Source organism: Lepisosteus platostomus, chromosome 24 (assembly GCF_059453375.1).
Source record: "Lepisosteus platostomus isolate fLepPlt1 chromosome 24, fLepPlt1.hap1, whole genome shotgun sequence".
Classification (NCBI taxonomy): domain Eukaryota; kingdom Metazoa; phylum Chordata; class Actinopteri; order Semionotiformes; family Lepisosteidae; genus Lepisosteus; species Lepisosteus platostomus.
In genome coordinates, this window is record NC_142634.1 from 17,635,358 (window position 1) to 17,660,737 (window position 25,380).

The window sequence follows — 25,380 nt, forward strand, 5'->3', positions numbered from 1 at the left end:
TGAAGAACTGGGAGACGGAGAAGCAGTGTGGAGCTGTGCTCAGAGGCTGGGAGTGAGGGAGGCACAGGGAGACACTGGGATAGACACAGGGACATAGGGATAGAAGGACACAGGGATAGGAGCTGCAAATACAGTACTTAGGCAAGGTCCAATGGGGGAGTTTTAGATGAGGTCTTCAGAAAGAAGGAAGCAGAGAAGACTTAAGTTTAGGCTCCTGTAATGAGTAGAGCCCCAGGGCTTGGAGAAACTCGAGGCTCAGCCTGCCTATCAGCTTAGGGACGTGGGGAGAGCAGGGCAGTCGGGACCAGTAATTAGAGCTAAGAGCCCCTGAGAGTGTTAAGGAGTTAATCCTCCAGGTTGGAGTACAAGGGAACCCGATACAGGGGTTAGCGCCTTGGGACGGCAGAGACGACTTGCGTTTCGGCCAGCAGAAACAGTCCGGAAAGTTCCTGCCGAGGAAGGTGGGAAGACGCCCTCTCAGCAGCCGGCGGAGGGAGCAGAGGGCCAGTCCTGAGAGAGAGAGAGGGGCGGCCGGGGGGGGGGACACCAGCCAGTAAAATAAAGTGAACAACCGAGAAGCAGCAGCCGCTCCAATTTCTCACATCGAAGAACGTGTGTTCGGCAGATGTGTGAAAGAGAAACGCTGCTGCCACATTTACATTAAAGTGGAATTTACCTCCTCATCAATTATGGCGAGGCTTTTTCTCATCCCAGTAACAGTGCATGTCATTTGTGGCGAGTCACACGGGGGGCTTATTATAAAATCTGAAAGCCTGCAAGGTGCTCTCTTGAGCAGGTTTTTCTTGCTAGAAAAAGTATTCTGCTTTAACAGGACAGGATGCAGTCATGCATCCCTCTTCCCCATCATTCCTATTCCTCATCACCTTTATCTTAGTGGACATGCTCTTCTCTGAAGTCAACAAAAAGATGGAATTTCCGTGATGGACAAGCCATAAACGGGCACTTCAATCTAACCTGCCCAAGTAATAAAAGACTTCACGCTGGGGGCTGTTTCTTAGCGAGCTAGGCAAAACTCAAAGCATGTTAAACATTTTCTCTGCCTGACCAAATGTAAAAAAGCATTCACAACTGCTTTTGGATTAGCTTATAAAGTTTAAGAAAACGGAAAAGGAATTCAAATCCATTGTTCATTGACTTCTTAAAACCCATAACTAATTTGGAAGGTGCAGGCATTAGAAAATGATTACTGGTAGTTTGGTACAAATGTCTCTTTTCTGTACATCTTAGCTGCAAAAAATATTTATTTAAAGGAGAATGCTGTTGATAAAGCATGGCATGAGCACCATTTCCAAAAGAAGACCTGTCATTACAAATTGTCCCCGGGACCTTGTTCAAACCAGCCCAGACATCTTATTTCTGAACTCTTAATAACTGATTGATAGACCGATTTTTAAAAAAAATGGAATTGCACACATAAAAATGTGCTAGGACCCCGGTGCTGGCGTTTCATTCTGTTTCAGAATTTAATAGATTTCCAAGAATGTGCTCTGCAGTGTGCCACAACAGTGTATGTAAATACTTTGACTCTTTGTGTATGTCAAATCAACTCAGGTTTTCTACCAGAGAAATGACTGCTGAATGTGGCTTCAAACACCAAGTGCTGAGGAAAACTGAAACTATGATCAATTATTTTATTCGATGACTTTCCGTTTGTAGTGTTATATCTATAGTCTTCAGTCATGAGAGAGACTGCGTGAGTTTTGAGCAGTGTTTGAACTGAAGTGTCGATGCTTAGTCCATCTGGTTCTTTTCTGAGGTCACCAATGCTACAGAAAGGCCACAGTGATAGTGAAATCACCTATTCCCTGTGTGATTCGAGATCTCCAGGACTTTTTCAAAGAAGCTAGACTTTTTTTCAGAAGATGGTAGCTATATACTAAAGTATCTATATAGCAAATATACAGTAGTGGCTTTATCCATGCTAATAGAATGAATTGTGACATACTGAAACTGGATTTCAGTAATTAAATCCTCAAATCTCAAGATACTACAAAAAATCAAACATTAAGAAAGAATTATTTTGACAATAAGTGTTAACCTTTTGCACAGTTAAAATTGCCAGTTCATGGCCATACAGAAACGTGTGATTCCCATTCCCAGTACTGTTTTGATTAAGCTAGTGCATTGCTGGATTAGTCTGTATGTTTCTATAAAAGAAAGACAGGAGTGCATCACTCATGAAACATACCAGTATATGAAACATACGCCAGTGCTTAGTGGAATGGCAGTTTGTCAAGTGAGAAAACAGGAATAGAAATGGTACCAGACTTAATCGATGAAATATGAAAGTTTTTTTAAGGGTTTCAGAACTACAAAACACACCGTTTTAATGAATTCAATTGTATTACAATTATTGTATAAAGACCATTAAAACCTGTTCTGATATTTAAGGACACACACAGATATGGATTATTTCCCAATTTTTTCTGTACGAATAAGGTGAAGAGTTATTTGTCGGATACTATGTTATGAATCAATTTTTAATTGCAAGCAAATATTATTAATGCATCATGACAGTAATCTATAGTGCTAGGCTTCTGCTTCAGTGGTGGTAATCTTTTATATACTGTAGCTATTCTAAAGAGTAATCTTCTGAAGTATTTCTTCTCTTTAGCGTTGTTTGTCTGTACGTAGAGAAGAGCATGATTGTGGTATGAACAGAACCTGAGGTTAGATTTGGGTTTTTATTTTTGTACTTGGTTTAAGCAACAAACTGTTGAACTGGTTATTCCTGCAATGGGAACTGAAGGTACAGAAATCACTGTGAACAGTTCTGTTACTAGGAAAGCAACAGATGTATCTTAATGAAAACTATTTATCTAATAAACATGTCTTTGACCTTTTATTGCTATCAACATATTCCTTTGGTGAAAGTATGCCTTTAACTGTTATTTATTGTTATGTTTAACCCTTTTAACTATTGATCAATTTCCCAACTCTCCATGAGATTAATACTGAATCCTGTCAGTGTTGTCTTTTTTTACTGGGGCAGGAAGGCTGTCTCAAACTAAAGTCTTTTGACACCGTACCATACCTGTTCAGAGAAATACACATCATAACCGACATTAAATTACATGAAAATGAAGTTGATTCAGAAAGCTTTACTGGAAAAGAAAGGTTGTGTCCCCTCCAAGATATAGTGTCTCCTTACTATCTTGTATTTACCTACAGTATACCTTTTGCAGTGGTTGGAAGATCGTGAACTGGTCATTCCTTGCTGGTGTATAATCCCAGAGGATGGTGGTCATTTTTAAATAATTGTCATTTTAGGTGCATGTCTGCTGTAACCAGCACCTACATGACAGAGTCAGAATGGCACACTTGGTGATACACAAGCACCTCAAGCATTTTAAGTGAACATAAATATTTAAGAGCATTAGAAAAACTGCAAATGAAAAGGGTCATTCCACCCATCTATCTCATGGGGTTACTAACGGTTAATAGTTTTAAGGCTCTCAACCAGCTGAAAGACGCCAGGGTAGCAGCTTGGACAACATCAATGGGTAGTTTGTTTCAGAATCACTGTGTAAATATCTCCTTCATTACACAGTTTTAAATTCACGTTGCTGTGGTTTCCACTTGTGTCTTCTTAATTTTGGTGAAACAAGTTAAAGAATTGATTCAGTTCCATTGAGTTAACTTTGAAGATTTTGAATACTTGAAACAGGTTCTCTCTTCATCTTCTTTGTGAGTAAAGCTGTTCAGATCATTTTGCCTGTCAGGGAAGGACATTCCTTTAACTTCAGAAATGCATCTTGGCACTTTTGTCTTGACTGGATTCAGATCAGCAATATATTTTTTGAGATGTGATGTTCACATTTGTATGCAATATTGTGAATGAGTGAACATGAACACATTGTACAATGTTAACATCCCTTTATTTAAATTCTGTGCTTTTACTATATATCCTAAGGTTAGATCCTTCCTTTGCTTTTTATTGCTTCCACATGTTGTCAGGAAGATGCAAATATGTCAACATAAACACCTAAATCAGAAGTTTCTTCAATCTGATTCCCCATCTTATATTTATAGTTATTTTTATAACTGTGTGTAACACTTTGCACTTATTGACTTTAATGTCATCTGGCAAGTATTTGCCCAGTCTTTTTTTTTTCTCTTTTTTCAAGTTGAACTGCTTCTACAATGTTTGATAACTTCAATTTTGGTATCATCTAAAAACTTGAACTTAAACTAGTTTACAAACAATACCACAATCCAGATCATCAATATTAATAAGGAAGACCTCTGCTCTCATGCCCTTCACTGACAGGCGAAATGATCTGAACAGTTTTACTCCCACAGAAGATGATTAATTAGCCTCCTGCTCATTAGTTCTCTTCTGTGTTCACATTCCCTGCGACCACCAGATGACTTCATGCCCTCATTCCTTGTGCCTGTTGCTTGCTGGGGAAGACTCTGGCTCCCTGTGACCCTGAAATCAGTGCAGCACTTTGAAAATAGATGAATGTCTCGTGCTGGTTTGTGCACTTGTAGCTCTAGTGGAATCTGTTGCTGGTAGAACAGTCAAGTACCCTGCATTCCTGGTGGTCACTTTACATTTGTGACACTCCCATAGCTGCAGGTTGTCAATATGGCACCTGACCTCTTCCATCTTTCCTGTCTCTCTGAAATGCTGCGTTTCCACTAATGTAATTTACGCCTGTTGTGTCATATTTTGGTGATAACAATTCCATGATAATTCAGTAGCTTCTGTCTTTTGGATTTTGTTCCTAAAACTCCTGGCACTCAGGTATAACTAATTAATACCCAGCCCTTTCATGTTTTTCCCACAGGTTCCCTTTTCAACTCTACTCCCTATAAACCTCCCCTTGTTGAGTTATCCTTCCTTCTAGTTTAAATGCTGTCGGAGTAATTCCTGCCCCTATCCAGCCGGTATCCATTGTGTTCAGATGTCATTCATCATGTCGGTACAGACATTTCCAGTTTCCAGTGACCAAGGAAGCTGAAGCCTTCTTGAGTTTACCATGTTCTCAGCCACATGTGGAGTTATTGGATTAACATTTGCTGTTCGCAGTGCTGTTGACACAGTGTCCCTGCTGCATATCACACCTGCAGTGTTTCCAAGTACAGTATACAGTCCCCAAAGCCACATTTATTTAACAAAACAATCTGTACTAAACCTTAAGAGCCAGTGAAGTTAGTAAGGTAAGATTTATGCAAGGACATGAGAGGGACATGAGAGATTTCATGACCACAATTCAGCTTGCTGTAATGCCCAGAAGAATAAAATAAAGGAAACCCAGGGTTTACACCATAGAATAAACATCAACAGATTTTACCTTGGAGTCTCTATGTGGTTTAACCTGTGGATGTGGTGATATTGATTACCAGAGCGTTCCATACTAAGCTAATACTAAGGGATTTTCTTGGACAAAACCTGGATTAAGAAAAGGAGACAGAGAGAGACATATGTGTAATAGTATATAATCACTAAATTCATCACCTTCTGTTTTTCACCAGTTTGCATGTGGATCTCACTTGTATTTAAATCCTCTGTGATCTTTGTGATGCCAAGGAATGCAGTTCTTAAAACCAAGGAACCGTTTTCTTAACATAAATCCTGCTCCGTTGGGCCCATGAGCAAGGCTCTTAACCCCAGCTGCTCCAGGGGCGCTGTATAAATGGCTGACCCTGCGCTCTGACCCCAAGCTTCTCTCCCTGTCTGTGTGTCTCATGGAGAGCAAGCTGGGGTATGTGAAAAGACAAATTTCTTATGCAACAAATTGTATATGGCTAATAAAGTGATCTTATCTTATAAATGTTGATAGTTTTCTTTGGGTACTTAAAAACCAGTATCAGGTGTTTTTGTCTCGTCAGTTGCAAACAATAGTTTGATTTAGTTTTCTATTTTGTTGTCTAAAACGTGTTCATCACTAATTATATTCATCAGATCCCCAGAAATCCATGAAATGTAAGGTTTTTCAAGAGCCCCTCTTTCCATCGAGAACATCTGGGCTGTGAAGAGCAGAGCTCTGGTGCCACCCTGAGGACAGACAGATTGCTTCACCTCTTGCCCCCCATTGTCAGCCAGAGCTACATAAACCAGTTACCAGCAGGGGTCACTGTGGCTCAGCAGGCCAAGGGTCATCTGGAGACAGTTAGCAATATGGCCCAGCTTCGATTCAGACTGGAGCTGTAACCAACTGGGTATCCTCTCGGGAGTCCATCACCCCTGGTTCGGTGTACAAGCAGAGAAGACCGAAGGGGACTATTTGTTTATATACCCTGTGTATAGGTTTGTTCATATACCCTTGTTTCTTTCAAGAAACGACTGGATGAGATCCCTGGATCAACTAAGCTAACTGTCAAACTGGCTGGACAGGGACAAATGGCCTCCGCTTTTTGTAACCTTTCTTCTACTCTTATGTCCTGTGCCTTATTGTGCAAGCACTTCAACAGTAGTGATCATGACGTCATGAATAATTGAGTGCTTTCCAAACAAATGTCTTTTATATCTTGATTAGGTGGTCATGCATGTTTTCGTAATCATGTCTGCATTATGAGTGCGAGGTATCAGCAGCAATGACGAGCGCGCCAAGCTGGTGGCCGGATCACATGGTAGCAGAAGACAGTCAGTCAGCACTCTGAAGGTCACAGGACACAGGATGTGTTCCTGCGGACCTGCGCACTCTCAATTTTGTTTGCCAGCTGATTTTCTATACCTGTGGAATCACTGCCTGATGAATAGAATCGCTAATCCGCACGTTTTGGTGCACCTGATTCTACATACCCTCTTAACCACACTGGCAGAACTAAGGGTTCACTTACTTTTTCATACAAAGGTATTGAATGATGGCTGATTTTTAAAAAATAAAATGATGACAAAGTAGACTAGGTGAAGGTAAATTATGTCTAAAAAACGTTATACCATAAAATCGTAAAGCATCTCTGTCCCAATTAAAATGCTGAGTCCCCCACAAAATCTTTCTTGAGCCACATCTTTCTTGTTTTGACTGGCAGTAGCCACTGGAGAACTTTAAAAGGCATCCTAGACTTAAGACGGGTCGGGACACAGTGGCCGTGGCGTCGTGGTTGAGCTCTAAGTGGAGTGTTGCCCCCGCGGTTGGCATACCGAGCCCCTGAAAACAATTTCAGTGTGCCCACGTCCACCCCCCACCCCCCAGCTCTCTCCAGCGATCAATGGCACTGTCCCCCCAGCCGGCTTCTGATACATTTAGCTGAAATTAATGAACAGCAGCAAAACTCCCCCTGCACTCAATATAAACCTGCCGCAGCCCAGAAGGTTAATATTTGAAGGAAGGGGCCATAAATATGGAAAATGGGACTTTTAATTAAATAAGCAGCCTTTAAAAGGGCTCCCGGGCCCGGCTGCTTTTGTTTAAAGATGATTGATTGAGTGCTATCTTTCGGCGCGAGGCCATTTGTTTTCCTCTCCCTCTGCCTCGTCCCGCGTCTCCTCCTGCTCCGAGGAGCCCGCAGCGCTGCCGCGTGCCGGGGAGGGCCTCGGCACAGCCGGCTCCCGTGTGCCTGCATCCCGCATCCCCGCCGTCCTCCGGAGCCCTTACCGATCCCGTGTCCGTGTGCCTTGGAACCACACGTCCAGCCTGTTCAATGAGGTCATGCTCTTCCTTCACACGCGTGGCGCTGCTGCAAAACACACAGCCGGATCACCAGGGGCTGGATACATTCGTCTGTAGTGTAGTGGTTTATAGAGTGGTTTTAAAAAAGATCCAACCATTTCTTAATACTTGTTTGGAAAGATGGACCACAGGTTAAAGTGTCAGTTTATTTGTTTATACTCCACTGATTTGAACTGTTTATTATTCTGAAGCTGTTCAAATATAATAAATATTATGCAGCACATAGGCGTGCATTTTCTGCGCTCAATGTTCAAGTTCAAGACATTATCCATCACTGCTTTAAAATATAATTTTATTTAAGGGCTTGACATGCTTAACACTGCCAGTCGGTCTCTCATGTAAACATAAGTGTTTGGGAAAATATTTCAAGGCAAACCATGTGCTATTTCCTTATAGCGCAGAGTTTTCTCAGAAATCCTCTTAAAGAGATATACTGCCACCCACAGGATCAGCATTCCTGTCTAAATCAGCGCTGCTCTTCCTGTGATCAGAGGATTCAGCAGTGGAATCGCACTGCACACAGTCTATTCTTAGAAGGGAAACAACATTCATCAATGGAAAAATAAATAATGAACAGTTTCCATTGTCTTCTGCATCTTTTGTTTGTGGTCACATTGCTGTGAATGACTTGACTTTCTATCACCAGTACAGAACACACGATGCCTCCAGCAGATGCTTGAAAATAATCATTAAAAAAAAAAGAAATACAGACTTTGGCTGTGTGCATCAGAAATAGAAATTGGGTGTTTTGATTTGAATGGAAAACCAAAATGAGTGTTGCCTTTGAGCTTTACAAATAACCCCGAAGGGTAAGCTTTTTCACAGGCCTCAGAAGTCTCACTCCACACAATAAGGGTCACACACTCTGCCTTCAGTTCCTGAGTTCCAGAAGGCATTACTCACATGAGAGATCTAGCAGCAAAGATCACTCACTTATCAGCCCGACTGCAGCTCGTCTTTCACATAGAAATCTCCACAGCTTTTACACTGAGTATGCAGCACTCGCATGCTCCAGTTCATTATGCAATATAGGACATTGGAGTATTTGCTTTTTAAAGCAGTGTAGATTTTAAAATAAAGGCGTTTGTAAAATTAAAGAGGTTCCTTATGGATCATAAAACTGGGTTATCGGCATCCCTGCAGGACTGGTAATGAATGATAAACACTCCACTAATGCATGAGACTTGACCATGGGATTACTACTGGGCGAGGCTACTGGCCAAATCTGACTAGGTTGGGGCAAACAATGTCCTTGCAAAATGCCGTTTTATAGGAGCATTTAGCTTCCCAGTTCTGGATTATCTGGATCCAAGACTTGATCTCATCTGGTGCTCTAGGAGAAGCAATTCAATTTGAGGGACATGCAGTTTGGACCACAGCCCACATCATTGTTGTATGCAACCCACTTGATCTACACCACAGTCTCCAGACAGAATTCAGAGAAACCCATCTCAGCCTTCTGAGTCCCACCGACATCTGTAATCAACACAGCTGATGATAAGATATTTCTGTTTTGCATACAGTGAATGCACTGACATTTAAGAGAGTCCATGTTACAGCCTGACAGTGGTCTTTTATCAGCAAATAGGATGTATAATACTGTAGTGCAACAATGCCTTGGCTGTACGTGAAGTATCTTTGTAAACTCAGCATCAGAGATAAGGTTCACAAACAGAACAGCAGCATTTCTCACTTATACTGTGTGGAGCAACACGTTCTAGAAACAGATGAATCTCTGGGGGCCCTAATAGCAGCTTTATTTGGCTCAAATTTCACATTATTTTTAGACTTTAAAATTTAAAACATGAGAAAACTGAGCATTCTTCTGTTCCTGTGGTAATTAACAAAAAAAAAAAACATCAGCGTTTTTTTCTTTGTTTGCAACACACACACAACCTGATGCATTTCTGATTAATTCTGGAACGAATATTTAAAAAAAACAATGTTCGATATATGACATTGCAGCAGATGTACTTCTCTGGACATTCACTGTGATCATATATTGGCTGCTTTACTGTGAAGAATGCCAATTAAAGTCAAGGCAGAATCCACAGCAGGGCCTTTTACTGTTCAGCTCCTTTATTATGCGGGAGCTGTGTCTGAAATACTGTGTGTGACAGCCTACCCCACCCTCCAGCCCCCAGTCCTCACTGACAGGTGAGAATAGAGCCTCTGTAGTCTCCCCCCTCCCCCCACCACAGACTGCACTTCTCGCCAACGGGCAGACAGGCTCAGCTCATTTCTAGCTATGAAGTGAAAATGACTGGTGCTCCAGTGAATGGCAGTCTTCATCAAAGCTCTTGCTGCAATCCCTAGCCATTCCCTTCCAAAACCCAGAGAAGGGATCTGCTCTGACGGCTTCAAATGACCTTTTCCATACCATCCATCTGTTTCCTTACTGCTTCTTCCAATTCAGGGTCGCTGGGGAGCCCGAGCCTACCCCAGGGAGCTACAGGCGCAAGGCCATCGCAGACTCAAACATGCACACTCCCACCAGGGCCAGTTTTCCCAGAAGCCATTTAACCCTCCAGAATGTCTCTGGACTGTGGGAGGAAACCAGAGCACCCAGAAACTCCCCACAGACAGCACCCCAGCGATCGGACCCAGGGTAGTGCTAATCGCTGTGCCACCCTGCCACACGTTCATCCCATTACTGTTGCTACTCAGATGTTCTCCTCTCGCCTCTCAGGCTCTCTGCCAAGCTGCCTTGAGTTTCTAATCGCAGCTCATGACAGCACTGCGGCTCATCACACACATCCTTTCTCTCCTGGATCTACTCTGAGGGCTGGAGACCCGGCCCGTTTCACTGGTCCTGTTGCACTGTACAGGCCAGATCAAGACAGCTGTTGTGTTTGATCCATGGTGTCATCAAGCTGTGGGGTCCCAGAATCACAAGAACATATTCCCCTCCCAGCTTTAGACAGCAGCCCAGGGGCAATTGTGGGTGTGGTTTTCTTGCTGGCTACAATACGACAAAGCTTTACTTTTTTCAAAAACACTTTAGATCCAAGATATTTTCTGCATCATCGGCACTCCAGTTGACTATGATCAACATGCATCCTCTCCCTGTGTGGCACTCAAGTGACGGCAGTACTGACTGACACGTCTTGATTACACTCCTTTAAGGGGTACTGATAGCAGAATAAAAGGTGGCTTATCATTAGTCATCCCCTGCTTTGATTCAATAGTTTTATCCTCTTTTAGTTGTCTACCAGAGCTTGCAAGTAGACTTCAGCAAGGTCCTGAGCCCTGGTGTACAGCTCATAAAGTCCCTTTAACCAGCTCTTCCCAAAGGCTCAATGAATGAAGAAGTACACATAGTTACAGGTGAGCATGGACAGCAATCAGTAAGATTACGTGTGATAGTGGAGCCTGTCCTCCACCAGAAGAGTTAGGATATTAGCCAAGCAAAACTCCGAGATCTCCTGTAGATGCATAAAAACCAAGCTCAGGATTACAGTCGGTACAGACAGAATTTACCCACTGTCCCAAAGACGCACATTGAGCAAAGTGCCTATTCCAGAACAGTGAATGGAGCTGAGAAAGGACCAATCCAGACAGGGGGCCAATTTCTCATGTCTGCCCGGACAATTGGGGTGACAATTGTTTTAACAGCAGTGAATTCTCTAGGTAATTAATTCAAGGTGTTGAATAATTATATTCTTGGAAGTCCCGCAGCTGCTACGGTTTGTATGTAATTTGATGGCACTTATGTTACTTTTATGTGGTAAACAACAGTTGTCAGTTTAAAGGAGGGCTCCCACTCACTGAATTTTAGAGTGCAGTGGAGCCTCTTGAACACTACAATTATCTTAATAACTGGTACATTTTACACATAACTTAAGAGAACCTGCTAAGAAACTTCTGAATTTTATTGATTTATATGATACAGACCCTTCTGATTTGGTTACAGTGTGATATAAATTTCTGCAATGTTCTTCAATGTTTTCTTACATTCCATCAACTGATCATTTTGTTTTCACTTTTAACTTTGGTTTCACTGAAAAACTGATAGCTTTTCAAACTTTTCTGCAAGTCTTTTTCTCATGTTTTTAAAATGTGTGCATTTATTTAAATGTATTTTATTAACAGTGCAGATTCAGCAAACAGATAAGGTGGTACAATGACTACTGAAGGACAGAGGTACTTATTATTCTGTACATATTTAAAATTCACAATGTAATGTAAACTGTAATGTAAACTGTGCTGTTTTGGGGAAATTTACTGTAAGTTGTTTTCTTGACCTACTATATACAGGTATATTTCAGCTCAAGCTGAGGGTAACACTTTTAAATGTTACACTTAGGTGCTGATGTGTTTAAAATCTTCCCAACAGTTAAATAAAAAACAAATGTAATCTATTGTACAATGAAATAAAGATAGTCCAGAGATGATAGATACTCCAGTGTCTAATTGTGCAATTTAAAAGAGTAGCACTCTATGAGTGGAAAAATACAAAAAACAGTCAAAGAAACAAAATGATTTGGAAACACTCGAGTTCAGTATAGCACTAGAAATTATATCAAATAGTACAACCAAATGACTTACTTTTATCCAACTAAACAACGTCTTAAGGCTTTAAGACTGAAGGGGATGTAGTGAACATTGGGTGCTGTAGTATTTATTTCCTTTCATTCTTGAATGTATCCCTTCTTTCATCTCATTTACACTGTGACAGTGAATATGTTAAAAATTAATCTACACAACTGAGTTTCACAGTTTTAAAGCACAATAGGCTACATTTTTCAACTATTTACTGTCCTGCTGAGACTACACCTGTTCTTTCTTTGCAGGAAAATAATGTAACAAAGTTGTAAATGCATATATGTTTCAGGATGATAATTTAACCCTCACAGGTTGAATTTAAATGTTGAAATGTTTCCTTTTGGTTTTGTAACGCTCAGAACTTTTCTTATTTCAACAGTACTGTGATAAAATTAGCTTGGAAGAAAATACTTTATCCATAAGGCTCTGCATTTAATAGAAGGACTTACCAGTTTGACCCTTGGACAGGACTCAAACCTGTTCATTTTTGTAAGACTAGAAAATATTTTGCTTCTGTTGAGTTCCTTCCAAATGCACAGCAAAATTGCAGTTCAGATAAAAGTTAGTTAAGCACTTGAGCAACTAGACTGATGAAGGTCAAAGCCAGTACCACAGATCCTGTAGGCCAGTGACTGTTCGTTAATCTAGTCTAAACTATTAACTGATAGTTAAACCACTAACTGATAGTGGCTTTGATTACGGGTGGCCCTGTGGTGCAGTGGTTGGCCTGGGGCCCTGGGCTCAATTCCAGACCTGGGTGCCGTCTGTGTGGAGCTTCATGCTCTGGGTGCTCTGGTTTCCCCCCGCTGTCCAAAGTCATGCTGGACGGTCAACTGGCTTCTGGAAGAATGGGCCCTGGTGTGAGTGTGTGTGTCTGTATCTGTGATATGGTGCATCATGCCCTGTGCCCATTGCTAGTGGAGACAGGCTTCGGCTCCTCCTACCCTGCATTAGGTAGAACTGTCAGAACGTGGATGGCTGCATGGACTGTGGCTACTCAAAGGGCAGCACAGGGTTCCGACCTCCACCAGAGTAACTTGCTGGACACCTGTGAGATTGCAGTATTATTAGTGAGCAGTGCTGCATTAAAGCCAAATAATTCTGCTCAGAATAACTGTGTACGCCATTGGGTAGATACCATACATTACAAAGGACGTGTGTATGTAGTCTGCATTTCTGCTGTGCTGGTGCATCTGTAATAGCACTGACCCTGCCAATTAATGACTGCTGATTCCACAATTTGCGGGAGATAAAAAAATGCCTAATTGTGAACACATTACTTGGTACAAAAAATTGTCAGCCAAGTGAATAAGAGAAGAAAGTAGCCACACGTCTGAAGTGCTGCTGTTGGAAAGGACACATGTTTACTTGATTGCCGACATAGGCTACTCAGCTGTGAGAATTTCACGAAAGAGGTGCGACTGACACACGATTGCTTTCGCACCGAAACAAGCTGCCTTCTGCACGGTGCTCAGCCTCATTACTGCCGACACGCCACAAGACAATAGGGAAAACAAGAGGCGCAATAAACCGTGCTTTTGACTGGCTCGAAGTCTGAGCTGGAAACGCACACGTTCAGCTGTAAGGAGACTGTGTGAAAAAACAGAAGCACCCAGGCGAAGTGAGAGACGCAGAAAAGAGAGAGATGAAGAAAGCACAGCAAATTACAGAGAGGAGGACTGAAAGGCAGCACAGTGTGCAGATCTCTTCGAGAGCCGAAAGGATTGTCCTTTGTTAAGCACACTCATCTATTGCTATACTGCAGAATGTGCTAGACTACATGGTTTTGCATTATAACACAATTCTGTCCCAGATGCCTCTTTGAAGTAAAAGAAATGAAACTGCTGTAGTACTTAGGCTGATCCTTGATTCCTTTTGTTTTTGTGATGGCGACATAACAATAAATTTCTACGAAGTCTCATGTAGTTTGACCAGATCACTTGGATCCATCTGTTCAAAGTGATCTGTTTTCGTACACCATACAGAAGCAGTGGGAGTAATCAAGTAGAGATTTGCAGATTTCAGTGCAGTGAAACCTACACATGAAGAGGCACAGAGACATTACAGATGGGTGGACACGCAGAGAAGGGTATATTCAGGTATATTAGGAGGTTGTGCAAAGCTAAAAGCAGAACGTGGATACATGCAGACTGAGCAGCAGAGGTAGGAGAGACAGGCAGAGCAGAGCTGGTAGAAAGAGTTAAAAGGAAAGAAGGTGGAAAAAAGCAAAATAAAGTGGAGAAGGAAAATGGACAGCAGAAGCAAAGGAGGCGAGAGAGAGCAGAGAGTGATGGCTGGAGCAGGCAGCTCCGGCTTCTTTTCGGGTGCATTAAAAATTCAGCAGCAGGGAGCAGGCCAGGGATTTGCAGTAATTAGATGACAAAACGGCGTCGGGCGCAGGGCGCTGCAGAGACGAGAGAGGGGTCACACACGCTGCCTTCGCGGCTGGGTAATTTGTAAGTGTCAATCACAGCACTGCCAAGAGAGTGCCTGCGAGAGAGAGAGAGAGAGAGAGGTCTGGTGGTGGAGGGGTGAGGGGGAACAGAGATGGAGAGAGAGAGGGCAAGTCAGAGAGGAGAGGGAGTGAGACAGTGGCAGAACAAATCTGGGGGGAGAAGGAGGAAGAAAGGAGGTGGCAGAGTAAGGAGAGAGAAGGGAGAGAGGTAGAAAGCGAATGAGGAGCAGAATAAGCAAGAGTCCGTAGGAATATCTGACAACAGCAGCATTTTTCACATTTTCATTGGCTTTGGGGGGATGCAGCCACCTACAACACTACTGGCAGGAAAGCTCTCTCAGGGATCACGGAGGAACACGATCTGGATAAGACAGCATCATCCATGGGAACATGACTGTATCCCTCAGCATCCCAGTGCAGAACTGTAAAATACCAGATTTCCTAGTTATTTTCAACACAATTTCAGAGATCCTGTAACCATTCTTGACTGGCAATGCCAATCTGGATTGCTTATTGGGAAAAGTAGCCATTTCACATCAGCAAAGCAGGAAAACACTGGACAAAGCACTGACATCACTGGATTAAGATAAAACACCCCAACTGCCAATTCCATAACTGTTACCAATCAGGAAGTGTTTATAATTAGTCCCAATGTACAGGAAAAATATAAATGTATGGAGCACAATGACTTAATTGTTTTAAACTGCAGATTATTTCAGTATCTGTAAAATGCAAATTCCAAAAATAGTAGGAAAAGATGGGCAGCAGCAGTGTTTGTCCAAGATGGAATGCAGGACTTCACTTCAAATAAAGGACTTTAGCAATATGTCAGTGGAAGGAACCTCCATTCTAACTCTGAGTTACAGGTAGCCAGTGAAGATTTGATGATCATTACAAATTAAAACCTGGAACAATTGGTTAGAAAGGTATACAAGCCCATGATTAATAGCAATTGTAAACTGGCTCTGGTGTAATGAACTGCCTAACAAATCATACAATGCTTCTGATGATTTTAGAATAAAATCAGCTGTTCCTGTAGGTCTGCTCCGCCGAGCAGTGTAGAGTAAAGACTCAGCTTGGGCAACGGGGAGCTATCAAAACGACCTCCAGGATAAAGTTGTGACACAGCACAGAGCAGGAGAAATGCCTGAAATGTCCCTTGGAACAGTCACAGCCATCATTAAGAAGCTGAAGGCATCTGGAACTGCCAAGACCAGCTCAGGTCATCCCTCCAAAGTGAATGGCCTAGCAAGGAGCCTGATCAGAGAGGCCAGCAATGTCGTGTCAAAGACTGGTCAGTGTGGACATATCACAACAATATCCCAGGCTCTTCACAAGTCAGGGCTGTATGGGAGGGTGGCGATAAGGAAGCCACTACTCGAAAAACCCACATCGCCTCTTTTGAGGTATGCAGAACAACAATGAGGAGATTCTGAAGCCATGTGGAAAAAAAGCTTTGCAGTCTGATGATTCCAGGATAGAACTTTCTGGCCTAAATGCAAAACTTTACGTTTGGTAAAAACCCAGTACAGCACATCACCGACAGATTACCATTCCTACTCTGAAATAAATTGGGTACAACATTCTGTTACAGGGGTGGATTGTCTGTAGCACAGACAGGGGCACCGGTCCGGAATTTAAGAGAAAATCAATTAAACAAAATACAGATGGATTAATGAAGAAAACCTGTTGCCCTCTGCAAGGAAGTTGAAATGGGGAAGGAAGTCCACCCTTTCACATGACAACGACCCTGAGCACACATTCAAAGCAACAGAGGAGTTGGTAGAAAAAAAGGTCAGAGACCTGATTCCAATCCAATTGAAAATCTGTGGAAAGACTTGAAGATTGCAGTCCATCAACAGTCCCCTTGCGATTTGACTGAGTTTGAGCAGCTGTGCAAGGAGGAATAGATAAATCTAGGTGAGTTGCGTTGGTACAGACCTATCGAAACTGAATTATGGCTGTATCTCAAGCAACAGCAGCTTCCACCAAATACTACTACTTTTCATACTGTTTGAGCAGTTAGTCACGGGGTGGCTGTATATTGAAATGTCTAAATAACAGTAAAAGAGATTCTGATTTAATGTGTCTTGATTTCAGGCTGTTAGGCCACAAAATTGAGGACTTTGGGGCATTATACGGAAAGTCTACACACCCTTTCTGTTACAGGAATCGCTGAGCGTGGAGGCAAAGAAACACCTAGTTATTTCAAACTGGGTGTGTCATACCTGCTCTCGCCCAAAGAACGCAGAGAGCATCACTCAGGCTGTTGCCACGTTAACCAGATCAGGAAGAAAATCAATTTTCCAATCACTGCACTCCTCCCCAAAATAGCTGGGCTCACACCAGCCAGCCATACACAAACACAGGCAGCTCGGCGGTAAACAAGCTCTGGGGTGTTTGTAAACAGCTAGACAAGGCTCTGCTCTGGTCTCCGTTTAACACACGTGTGACACCCTGACACGTCACCCCACCCCCTCTCGCGTCGCATGGAGCTGCTGCGTGTCACACACGTCACCCGAGCACCTCGGATCCACAGATCGGGTGGAGAGTGCCAGGCAGGGGGCTCCTCTTCTTGACGTAACGTCTCCCCGGCCGCTCTCTTCCTGCTTGTGTGTCGTTTTGTACAGCAGCCTTCAGAGCCACAGCGCCACCCGCACATATCCGACTCCGACACAACTAAGAAAGCAAGAACATGCAACAGAGGTTTTAAAAGAAACTGCAAAGGAGACAGTACCAGTAGGAATCGGTGGTCAATAAATCCAGAAAATAAGTCATTGATATATAAGCACATTTCAGTTAAGGATTCTTATTAAACCGTGCCAGTATGTTTGTCTGCGAGTGTAAACAGTTCACGGCAATTCATCCTCCCTGAAGCAAGAGGGTAAAGATGGCATCCTGAGTGACTGCCCAGCAGTGGACACAGAATTCATAAATAGTGGCCATTAGAATGGTGCAGGCCTTTGCTGTGGAGCAAGGGTTAATTATGTTTCTACCATGATCAGAATTATTGAACCTTATTCATCTGTATGAAGGAGAGTAATATATGATTAATTTCTTTTTACCAAATCTGATAATACTCATATTTTCATTTTCCATTGATTTGAAATGTGTTGCTGTTGCAGCATTCAGTGATCTTGTTCTCCTTGATTGATTGTGACAGCAAATGGACAACTGAGAAAATAATGATTCCAGCACAAAAATACAAAGTGTTTTTCAGGCGTCTCAGCTGGTAAAATCCTCTGCTCAGAGCTTAGGTTGCGCCATCTAAATCAGAGGTCACCAGTTCAAAATCCAGCCTGTATCACTTGCCCAAAGATTTGGATTAATCCAATTAATGTGGTCATACGAGTTTCTGTGAGCAGTTTTTAGCTCTGCAATCTGAACTGTTGGCTGTGTTGAATGATGAGGACCAAGCATTGCAGTTGAGCTTAGATAGCGATGTCACTGCTGTTGGGTACATGAGTAGCAGCACAGAGTCTTCATTCGTATCTTGGTCACTCAGGGAGACCACCAGTATGGCCGGCTGGTTCCCTTCATCTGGAATTATTGGATCCTGGTTTGTATGGTTTAAGTTGTAGGGAGCACGCGATGGCAGACAGCCAAGGAGTCACTGCTCTTATTCCGGACTGGTCCTTCTATCACAGAGCAGCCTTGGGCAAACGGCCAGTGGTGTCAAGGTGTGGGCGGAAGGGAAGTGCTGCTGTTGTTCTTTTTTCCATGTTGGGACTTTTGAGCACTTACAGATTTTAAAAAAAAAGAACAACTCCACTAAGTGCCCACATTACCTTCCTGACTTTCTTCCAAAATGGCATGAGAACAATAGAGCAAAAGTAGGGAAAAAAAAAAGTTTTGATACAACGGGCCTGTCAGTAAATATATATTTTTTTAATTAAAGATTTCAGGGCTGAACAACAGCTGCTGTTCCTGCTGTTTCGAGCAAGTGAAAAGATGAAGTAATAGACTTCTGTTCTTCAATGGCCACAAAGTTATGGCAATGCTCTGTTCCTTTCAAAGCTTTATTTTTCTTAAATAAAATAACTCCAGCACAATCACAGCTGTAATACCCACATATCCTTCACATTTGTGATACGTGCTCAGCATTACAATGGACCACAGCCCCTCAGTTCACCATTTTCCATTGGTAAAGAATGGCAGTGGGTTCATTCACCATCTTACAAAGTCACAGTCTGTTCTCAAGGCCAGTATTGTACACACTTGGCCACTTTCCCCCTTTGTTAGGACACATTCCCCACTTCGCGCACACAGAAGAATACAGGTATTTTTTTTAAACACAAATATTGATGAATACACGAGACGATTCACATTTTTATGAATATCGGCATGCTCTAAAAAGAAAAAACTTTCAAGGTCTGATTCCGCCTTTCAAAAGAATATTTTTGCAAATCTGAGCAGTCGGAACGCGGACACACGCACACACATCCTCCTGCATTGTCTTGGCCGTCTTTGTCTTCGTGCAATTTAATTCATTTCTTGGTAAATTGAAAAAAAAACGAAAGGGCGCTGCATTAGTGATGAATATAGCAGGCAGATTTCAAAGATCTAGTTCGCACAATACCTTCCCAACTCCCAGCTAAGAAATGTAAACCTTACCTTGTGGCAATAATGCATTCACCATGAAAGACCAAGTGTACAGTATATGCTGTAGGTTTGCAGAGCATATAGCAGCCTACTAGATCGCATGGAAAATGTTCTAGGGGTCACTGGGATTTCCCTTTATTGATTAGGCTGCTATTTGATTACCAGGAGACAATTAAGAAATCTTTGTTGCTTTTAAAATAGCGTAATTTACTCAGGGTGTTCCACAGGGTTCCATACAGAGACATCTTTTTTTTTTTACTACTACTACGGCAGTTTCTGCACTTTCCAGGTGTCTCCTGGTATTAAGTTAGAGAAACAACTAACTGTAGGCTAAACTGTGTCATAGTCAGACTCACAACGTAACTTTTGCAAAGCTGCTACATTGCTAAAATCAGACACCTGGTGCCATATAGTACAGTACACACAATACTGCCTCTAAACACTCAGAAGATCAATTACTATATATACCCTGCATGTATTCAATACATTTCCTGTAGCTGGTATCTTTACAGCAGTATGTACTCAAAATGACAATATATACTCAGCATCTATATCTACAGTATAGTCTCTAAATTTATAATAACTTTACAGTAATGTGAATACAAAGAGGAGAAGACAGAACAGCACACCGGTTTGTAATATAGAAATCAATCTATTCTTCTACTGTTCTGCAATGCCATCTTACAATAATTTACAATAAAAAATACAGCACCTTCAGGGCTCATTCAATCTGTAAATCTGTTTAAAAAAGGCAAAAAACAGTTTTTGCAGCTATATAATTAGTTTTATTTTATTACTAGAAAAAAAAAAGCTGAATTTACAAATGCAACTTTCTGGAGTAGAAACCTAGAAGGGAGGAGCGAGCCGGTTTGTGGAAGAGCCACACATGCCAGACTGGGGTGGTTCTTGCTCTGTTGCTGTGGGTCCTGAATCTGCAAGCTCCTGGCTCCTAGCATGGCAGTGTTGAACCTGCCCTGTAGTGCCCGCAGCCTGCAGGCCTGTGGTCTGTGGCAGGGGCCGCGCTGCAGGCTGCGGGGCAGCTCGCCAGCCGCTCTGTCCGAAGGGGGCTACCTCGCTGGCACAGCCCGAGGGGACCTGCTGAACACAAGCAAAGGGAGTCAAGGAGGCGACAGAGTGGAGTGACTTTCCCCATTGCATCCGGCCCCGAGCTCCATGCCAGAGCACACAGGCATGTGAGCAACCTCTTCCTCACCCCCACTGGCTTCTACAAGTCGCCCTTCTATTTTTTTAATTAGGAATCTGCAATTGTTTTTTTTGTTATTATACACCTTCCCGATTCAGAATTGGCAATGTTTTCTTTTTCAGAACAATCGCCTCTCTGACCATCCCTGTGCTGCAGAACCCTTCACTATGTGATAAACTAGGGGAGCCGAGGTGCCCGACAGGAAGAGCAGCGTTTTCCTCACCGACATCACCCAGCCCCTCTCAGGAGTCGCTATTCACCCCACTGAGCAGCCCATTACGCCGAGAGCTGGCCCCCTCCCGGCTAATCCCTCATGTCTCTCGCTGCCTGCGACCCAAGCACGTGCGGGAAGCCTGGGTCCTCAAGCCCAGCAAACGTCACCAGAGTCTCTTTCCAAGTGTGACTGACAGGCCAACTCATTTCTCTCAGGTCTTAATGCACAGATGTACTGTTATCTGTCATCACGGATATTCGTGAAATAAAGAAACAAAACTCTTCCTCTCATATTATAGCTCCTAAGAAATATAACAGGCCAAATAAAGGCAAATAACAACATAAGTTCGATACAGATGTACGGAATTGTTACCCAAACCCTGCTTTCAGGGGAGAATTGATAAGGATGGTGAGTAGAGTAATAAGTAGTAACTCATTCATAATTAATAAGGCTGGGAATTACAAACATGAAAAAATGACAGGCATCTTAGATGCATAATGTAGTTCAAAGCACAGCAACAGCATTAAAGTCTCAATTCTTAACGCTGTTCAACATTTCTGGATACGTTCAATATTAGAATGATTGCACCTCAGCAGTGGCAAAATATTCTTGTGTATATATTTTGCTTGAGGGTTCCTGAGGGAAAACTTCTTTCTAGTTTTATCGAAAATGATGAATTGTATTTACTTAAACAACAGATACCCTCTGACAAAGCATACGGCATGCACGCAATCGCGCTTTTAAAATTTTACAACGGCTGCCTCCGTTAGACTGTGCTGAAACTGGGGATCCTGAGTGGAAAGGTTTCTTGAAAAGGCCGAAAAAGATTGGTTTTACGGGATCAGCAGGAATTTCATTCTCCTTTGTTCCTGCCGCCTCTTCCTGGCAGAGAAGGGTAAATGAGAAGGCAAGGGCAGGGAGCCGGAGTGGGACATTCCCGCTTTCCTATTATTTACACCTCTGCTCCCGCTTCCAGGACAGCAGGCACCTGAAGAGCGGCAGCAGGTGAGGAGGCAGGCGGGGGGGGCAGGCGGCCGCTGATCGTACCGAGAGCGCCCATTCCCGGCTCCCACGGCAGCCAGCTCCATATGTCAGGAACGCCAGACTTGGGAAAAGGGGACATCTGGGGCCGGCGGTGTATTAAGTGGCGTTTTAGTAGCTCAGCAAGGGGGAGAACGAGGCTGCGAAATCGCTCTAATGAATTCCAGCCTTGGCACGTCTCCGTTTTAATTGCCTCTTCCACAAAGGTGCGCGTGCAGGGCGTCCTCTTTTCAGGAGGGAAAGACAATGCCCGCGCACGGCCGCGGGGGCCTGGTGCATGGAGCCAGGCGCGAGAGCAGCGCACACTGGCTCTCCACAGGCCTCCGCACGCCTCGCACCACTAGTGCAACGCACAACTGCCCCGAGTCAGAGCTGCAATGGGGCTGCGGCATTCGGCACATTCATTCATTTGGAAAAATCTCCTCCAAACAGAGGCAAAGCATAATCTAAAGACATGAAAAGAGAAGACAAATGTTTTCATTCCTTGAGAGAACACAAGGATCCAACCAAGTACTGCGTGTAATCCACTGAAAGGCTGTTGTGCATTAATGTGAGGAACTATGTTTTAAAGGGGTTTATAATTAAAAGCAATTAAGGTTGCCCACACAAATCTCTTGATTTTTGTTTAAGCAGACAAAACCGATCAAAGATTTGTTTTTTTTCCACATTGGCCAATTATTTATTTCTAAGCTTCAAGTATGCTTTTAATAAACCTGTATTCTGAAGACCTCTTCATGCGTCAGGGAAATACAATCATATGAGCATTGAGCGGCCAGTCTTTAAAACTAATCTTAATTAACAGCTCATCAAACAATGTGAGTGTGATGAATTATTTTTTTTTAGGAAACACGAACTGTAATACAATGAAGCTGAAACAGATGAAGTTCAGTGAAACTTTTTTTTAAAAAAAAGCTTCCTTTAATTTTAGTGTTTGGAAATTTCCTAACGGCCTTGTCACTGTAATTATGCATTGAAGCAATAAGCATACAATCATTTGAACTATAATTATGCACCCTGATCCATTAAATTAAGTGTAAGTGACGCTGTAATCGATGCATAGTGAAATTAATTAACAGAACTTTGAGAGAAGTGTTATTGACAAGTCGGCGTATTCTTTTGACTGCAGCCTCACACGGTTGTGAACAGAAGCTTCTGTTCAGCTCCAAGCCTGCCTTTTTTGCACCGTGCTTTTCCTTATCTTTAAGCTATATCAGCTGAAGTTATACTGAATCCTTTTCCTGGTCTGGAAATCGAGTTCTTTCCAGCCTCCACGGCTGTAGGAGCATCGGAGACTGCCACAGCGCAGGTACAGGTAAGCACGGGGCAAGCTCCTACACAGGACGAGCAAGCTGAACCTTTATCTAGGCACAGCGCGGGAAGAACAGTTCGTTCCAAAACCCTTCTGAATCTACTCTAGATTTTCTGTCAATATATTAAACTCTAGTTCCTAAATGTACCTAGGGGGAAAAAAGCTAAGTAATATATGCTGTTGCTTGAATTTCCTCCTCAAGATGATTAAATAATGGTCGTTTTTATTGGTAATAAAAGCTAATCTGCATGAAAGTCATTTTTAATTATTATATGAATATATCTTGTACACGTATTTTTCACTATGTGACATCTCCAACTTTAATACACAGACACGGGAAAGACTTTCTGCAAATTCAGCTTGATTAGAAGAATAGTGAAGAATCATTACTTTCAAACTGCCTCCCTGGGTCCTGGAGGGCAGGAGCCAGTTTTTCTGGGGGGAGGAGGAGGAGGGTGAAACATTGGGAGGACACCCGTTCATCCTCAGTCCTCCTCCCTGACAGAGATGTAACAGCTGAACGGGCAGCTGAATCCCGGACGTTTATGCAGTTGGACAAGAGGATGGAAATATGCTGTGAAGGGGGCTGTGTACACCTGAGAAGACCCACCTATGACTAGACCCCTCTAGTCCTCCTCCTCTCCAGCTTCTATCTGCTCCATGATATCTTCCATCACTTCTGACTGCTTCTTCCTTTTGGGGGCATCTGAAAACACAAGGAAGAGAAACACAGGGCTGGTGAGAACACAGCACTCCACTAAACCAAGAGGAAACAACTGTCCCAGAGCCCGACCCCCTTCAATGTTAACTGTTGTGAAAGCATGATGGACTCACATACTTCATTAATCATTTATACATAAACAGTTCTAAGAATTGAGCCCTAGGATTATGGGGTTTAAATTTGCAACGCATGTAATTGTAAAAAGGGAGTTACTTGTGTCTGTTTTGTACAACATGACTGGGTAGCCATCACTATCCGAGAATGGAAGTGCCTTCTGTCTTAATCATCTTTCCCGTTCGCTTGCACTTGTGTCCACTGTGGTGCTTCAGTGTTGATCTTGATAAGCTCATTGCCCTCTGCTTCGGAAAAGCAACATTGTCTGCTTGACATGTGGCGACCACAGAGTACTCTTAATGAGGTCTCAGATACATGACATCATTTTAACAACCTCCATTCACGTCTACAGTTTTAACTATGCATTCAAGAAATTGTTGTTTTTGATAATTTCACCACATTGTCCACAATATCACCTAAATCTTTTTCAATGTCTGTTTCTTAATGCTTAGTGCTTCCAATGTTGTATGTATAATTCATATTTTTCTCTCTACATGTAATACATTGTTGAATGTTATCTAAGACATTTAGTAATGCATTTGCTGCTTCTAAAGTGTTTTCCATCCTGCCTATTTTTTGTCTGCAAATTTGATTGATGATACTAGTATCTAGATCATTTATGTGAAGGATTTAGATTTTAGGATCATCAGCAAGCTTGTCACATGTTTTTTGAGACTTGTTTAATTATATGCGCTTTTACCAACACTTCTGCTTGAAAATGATTAATTTCAAAGAGCTTTGAGACAGCTTTGCCTGCAAAGAAAAACCATTAAACCAAATAAAAATACACTGATCAATTAGCATTTTGTAACCTCAGAAACTGCTTTTATTTCAAGCCAAAGTGATCATATTTTCACAAATATGACCCAAAACGTCCAATGTCTTAGTAGCCACGCCTCACGGATCAGATCCTTCAAGAGCGTGTGCCTTCCGGATGCCACTGCTCCAACCACTTTATTTATTTCCATGAAATTTGCAGGCAAAAGTCTCCAGCTGCCAATGTCATTTAAAGGCTGTTGATAGCAATTCACAGGGTTTACGATTTCATTATATTTTTGGGCCAAACGACACATTTCAAGTGTCTGCTCTAAATAACCTTCAAGAAATACTTGTCACTTGAGCCCCTGAAAAGGGGGAAGTACATTAACCACTGTCACTGTAATCTGCATCACCCACGCCAACCAAGTGACTGACAGACAGCATTTCAAAAAAGAGGAAACTACTGCACACACAAGGACTCCCAATTTCCTGAAAGCAAACAGGCTTTGGCGATTTTCATCAAGCAATTATGAAATCCTCATTATCTTAATAAAGTTTAAAATTGAAGATGTTAAATGAAGTAATTTACAGTGATTTGGGGTAATTACATGATTTTCACATAATTAAGAGAGAGAGAGATTTCATGCGCTTTCCTGTATATGAACACACCCAGTGTTTAATACTCATCCACTCAGAGGGACAGATGTTGTGGGGGCAGATGGAAAAGAAAAAACAAGTTTCTTGTGCACTTCGCCTGAAGTTTGTGGATCTGG

General features: G+C 42.5%; 1 protein-coding gene and 1 long non-coding RNA gene across 11 annotated transcripts in view; one reads left to right on the forward strand and one right to left on the reverse strand.

Moving 5' to 3' along the window:
* The window catches only part of LOC148641820 (uncharacterized), a 39,241-nt gene extending 14,058 nt beyond the window's left edge, over positions 1-25,183 (forward strand). Inside the window, exons 2-3 of one of the 2 annotated variants that reach the window (XR_015929856.1) lie at positions 20,572-23,016; positions 23,345-25,183. This is a non-coding gene — a long non-coding RNA (uncharacterized LOC148641820). Of the gene's footprint in view, positions 1-20,571 lie in introns of both variants that reach the window. The other variant, XR_015929855.1, reaches the window with a different exon arrangement.
* The window catches only part of rbm19 (RNA binding motif protein 19), a 50,467-nt gene continuing 43,735 nt past the window's right edge, over positions 18,649-25,380 (reverse strand). For 6 of the 9 annotated variants that reach the window (XM_088618433.1, XM_088618432.1, XM_088618431.1 and 3 more), the window contains exons 24-25: positions 23,624-23,719; positions 18,649-20,340 (exon numbers count right to left, since the gene is read on the reverse strand). In XM_088618433.1, coding sequence (XP_088474559.1) covers positions 23,640-23,719 — 80 coding nt within the window. In that variant the 3' untranslated portion in view covers positions 18,649-20,340; positions 23,624-23,639. Of the gene's footprint in view, positions 20,344-23,623; positions 23,720-25,380 lie in introns of all 9 variants that reach the window. The other 3 variants (XR_015929853.1, XR_015929854.1, XM_088618428.1) reach the window with 3 other exon arrangements.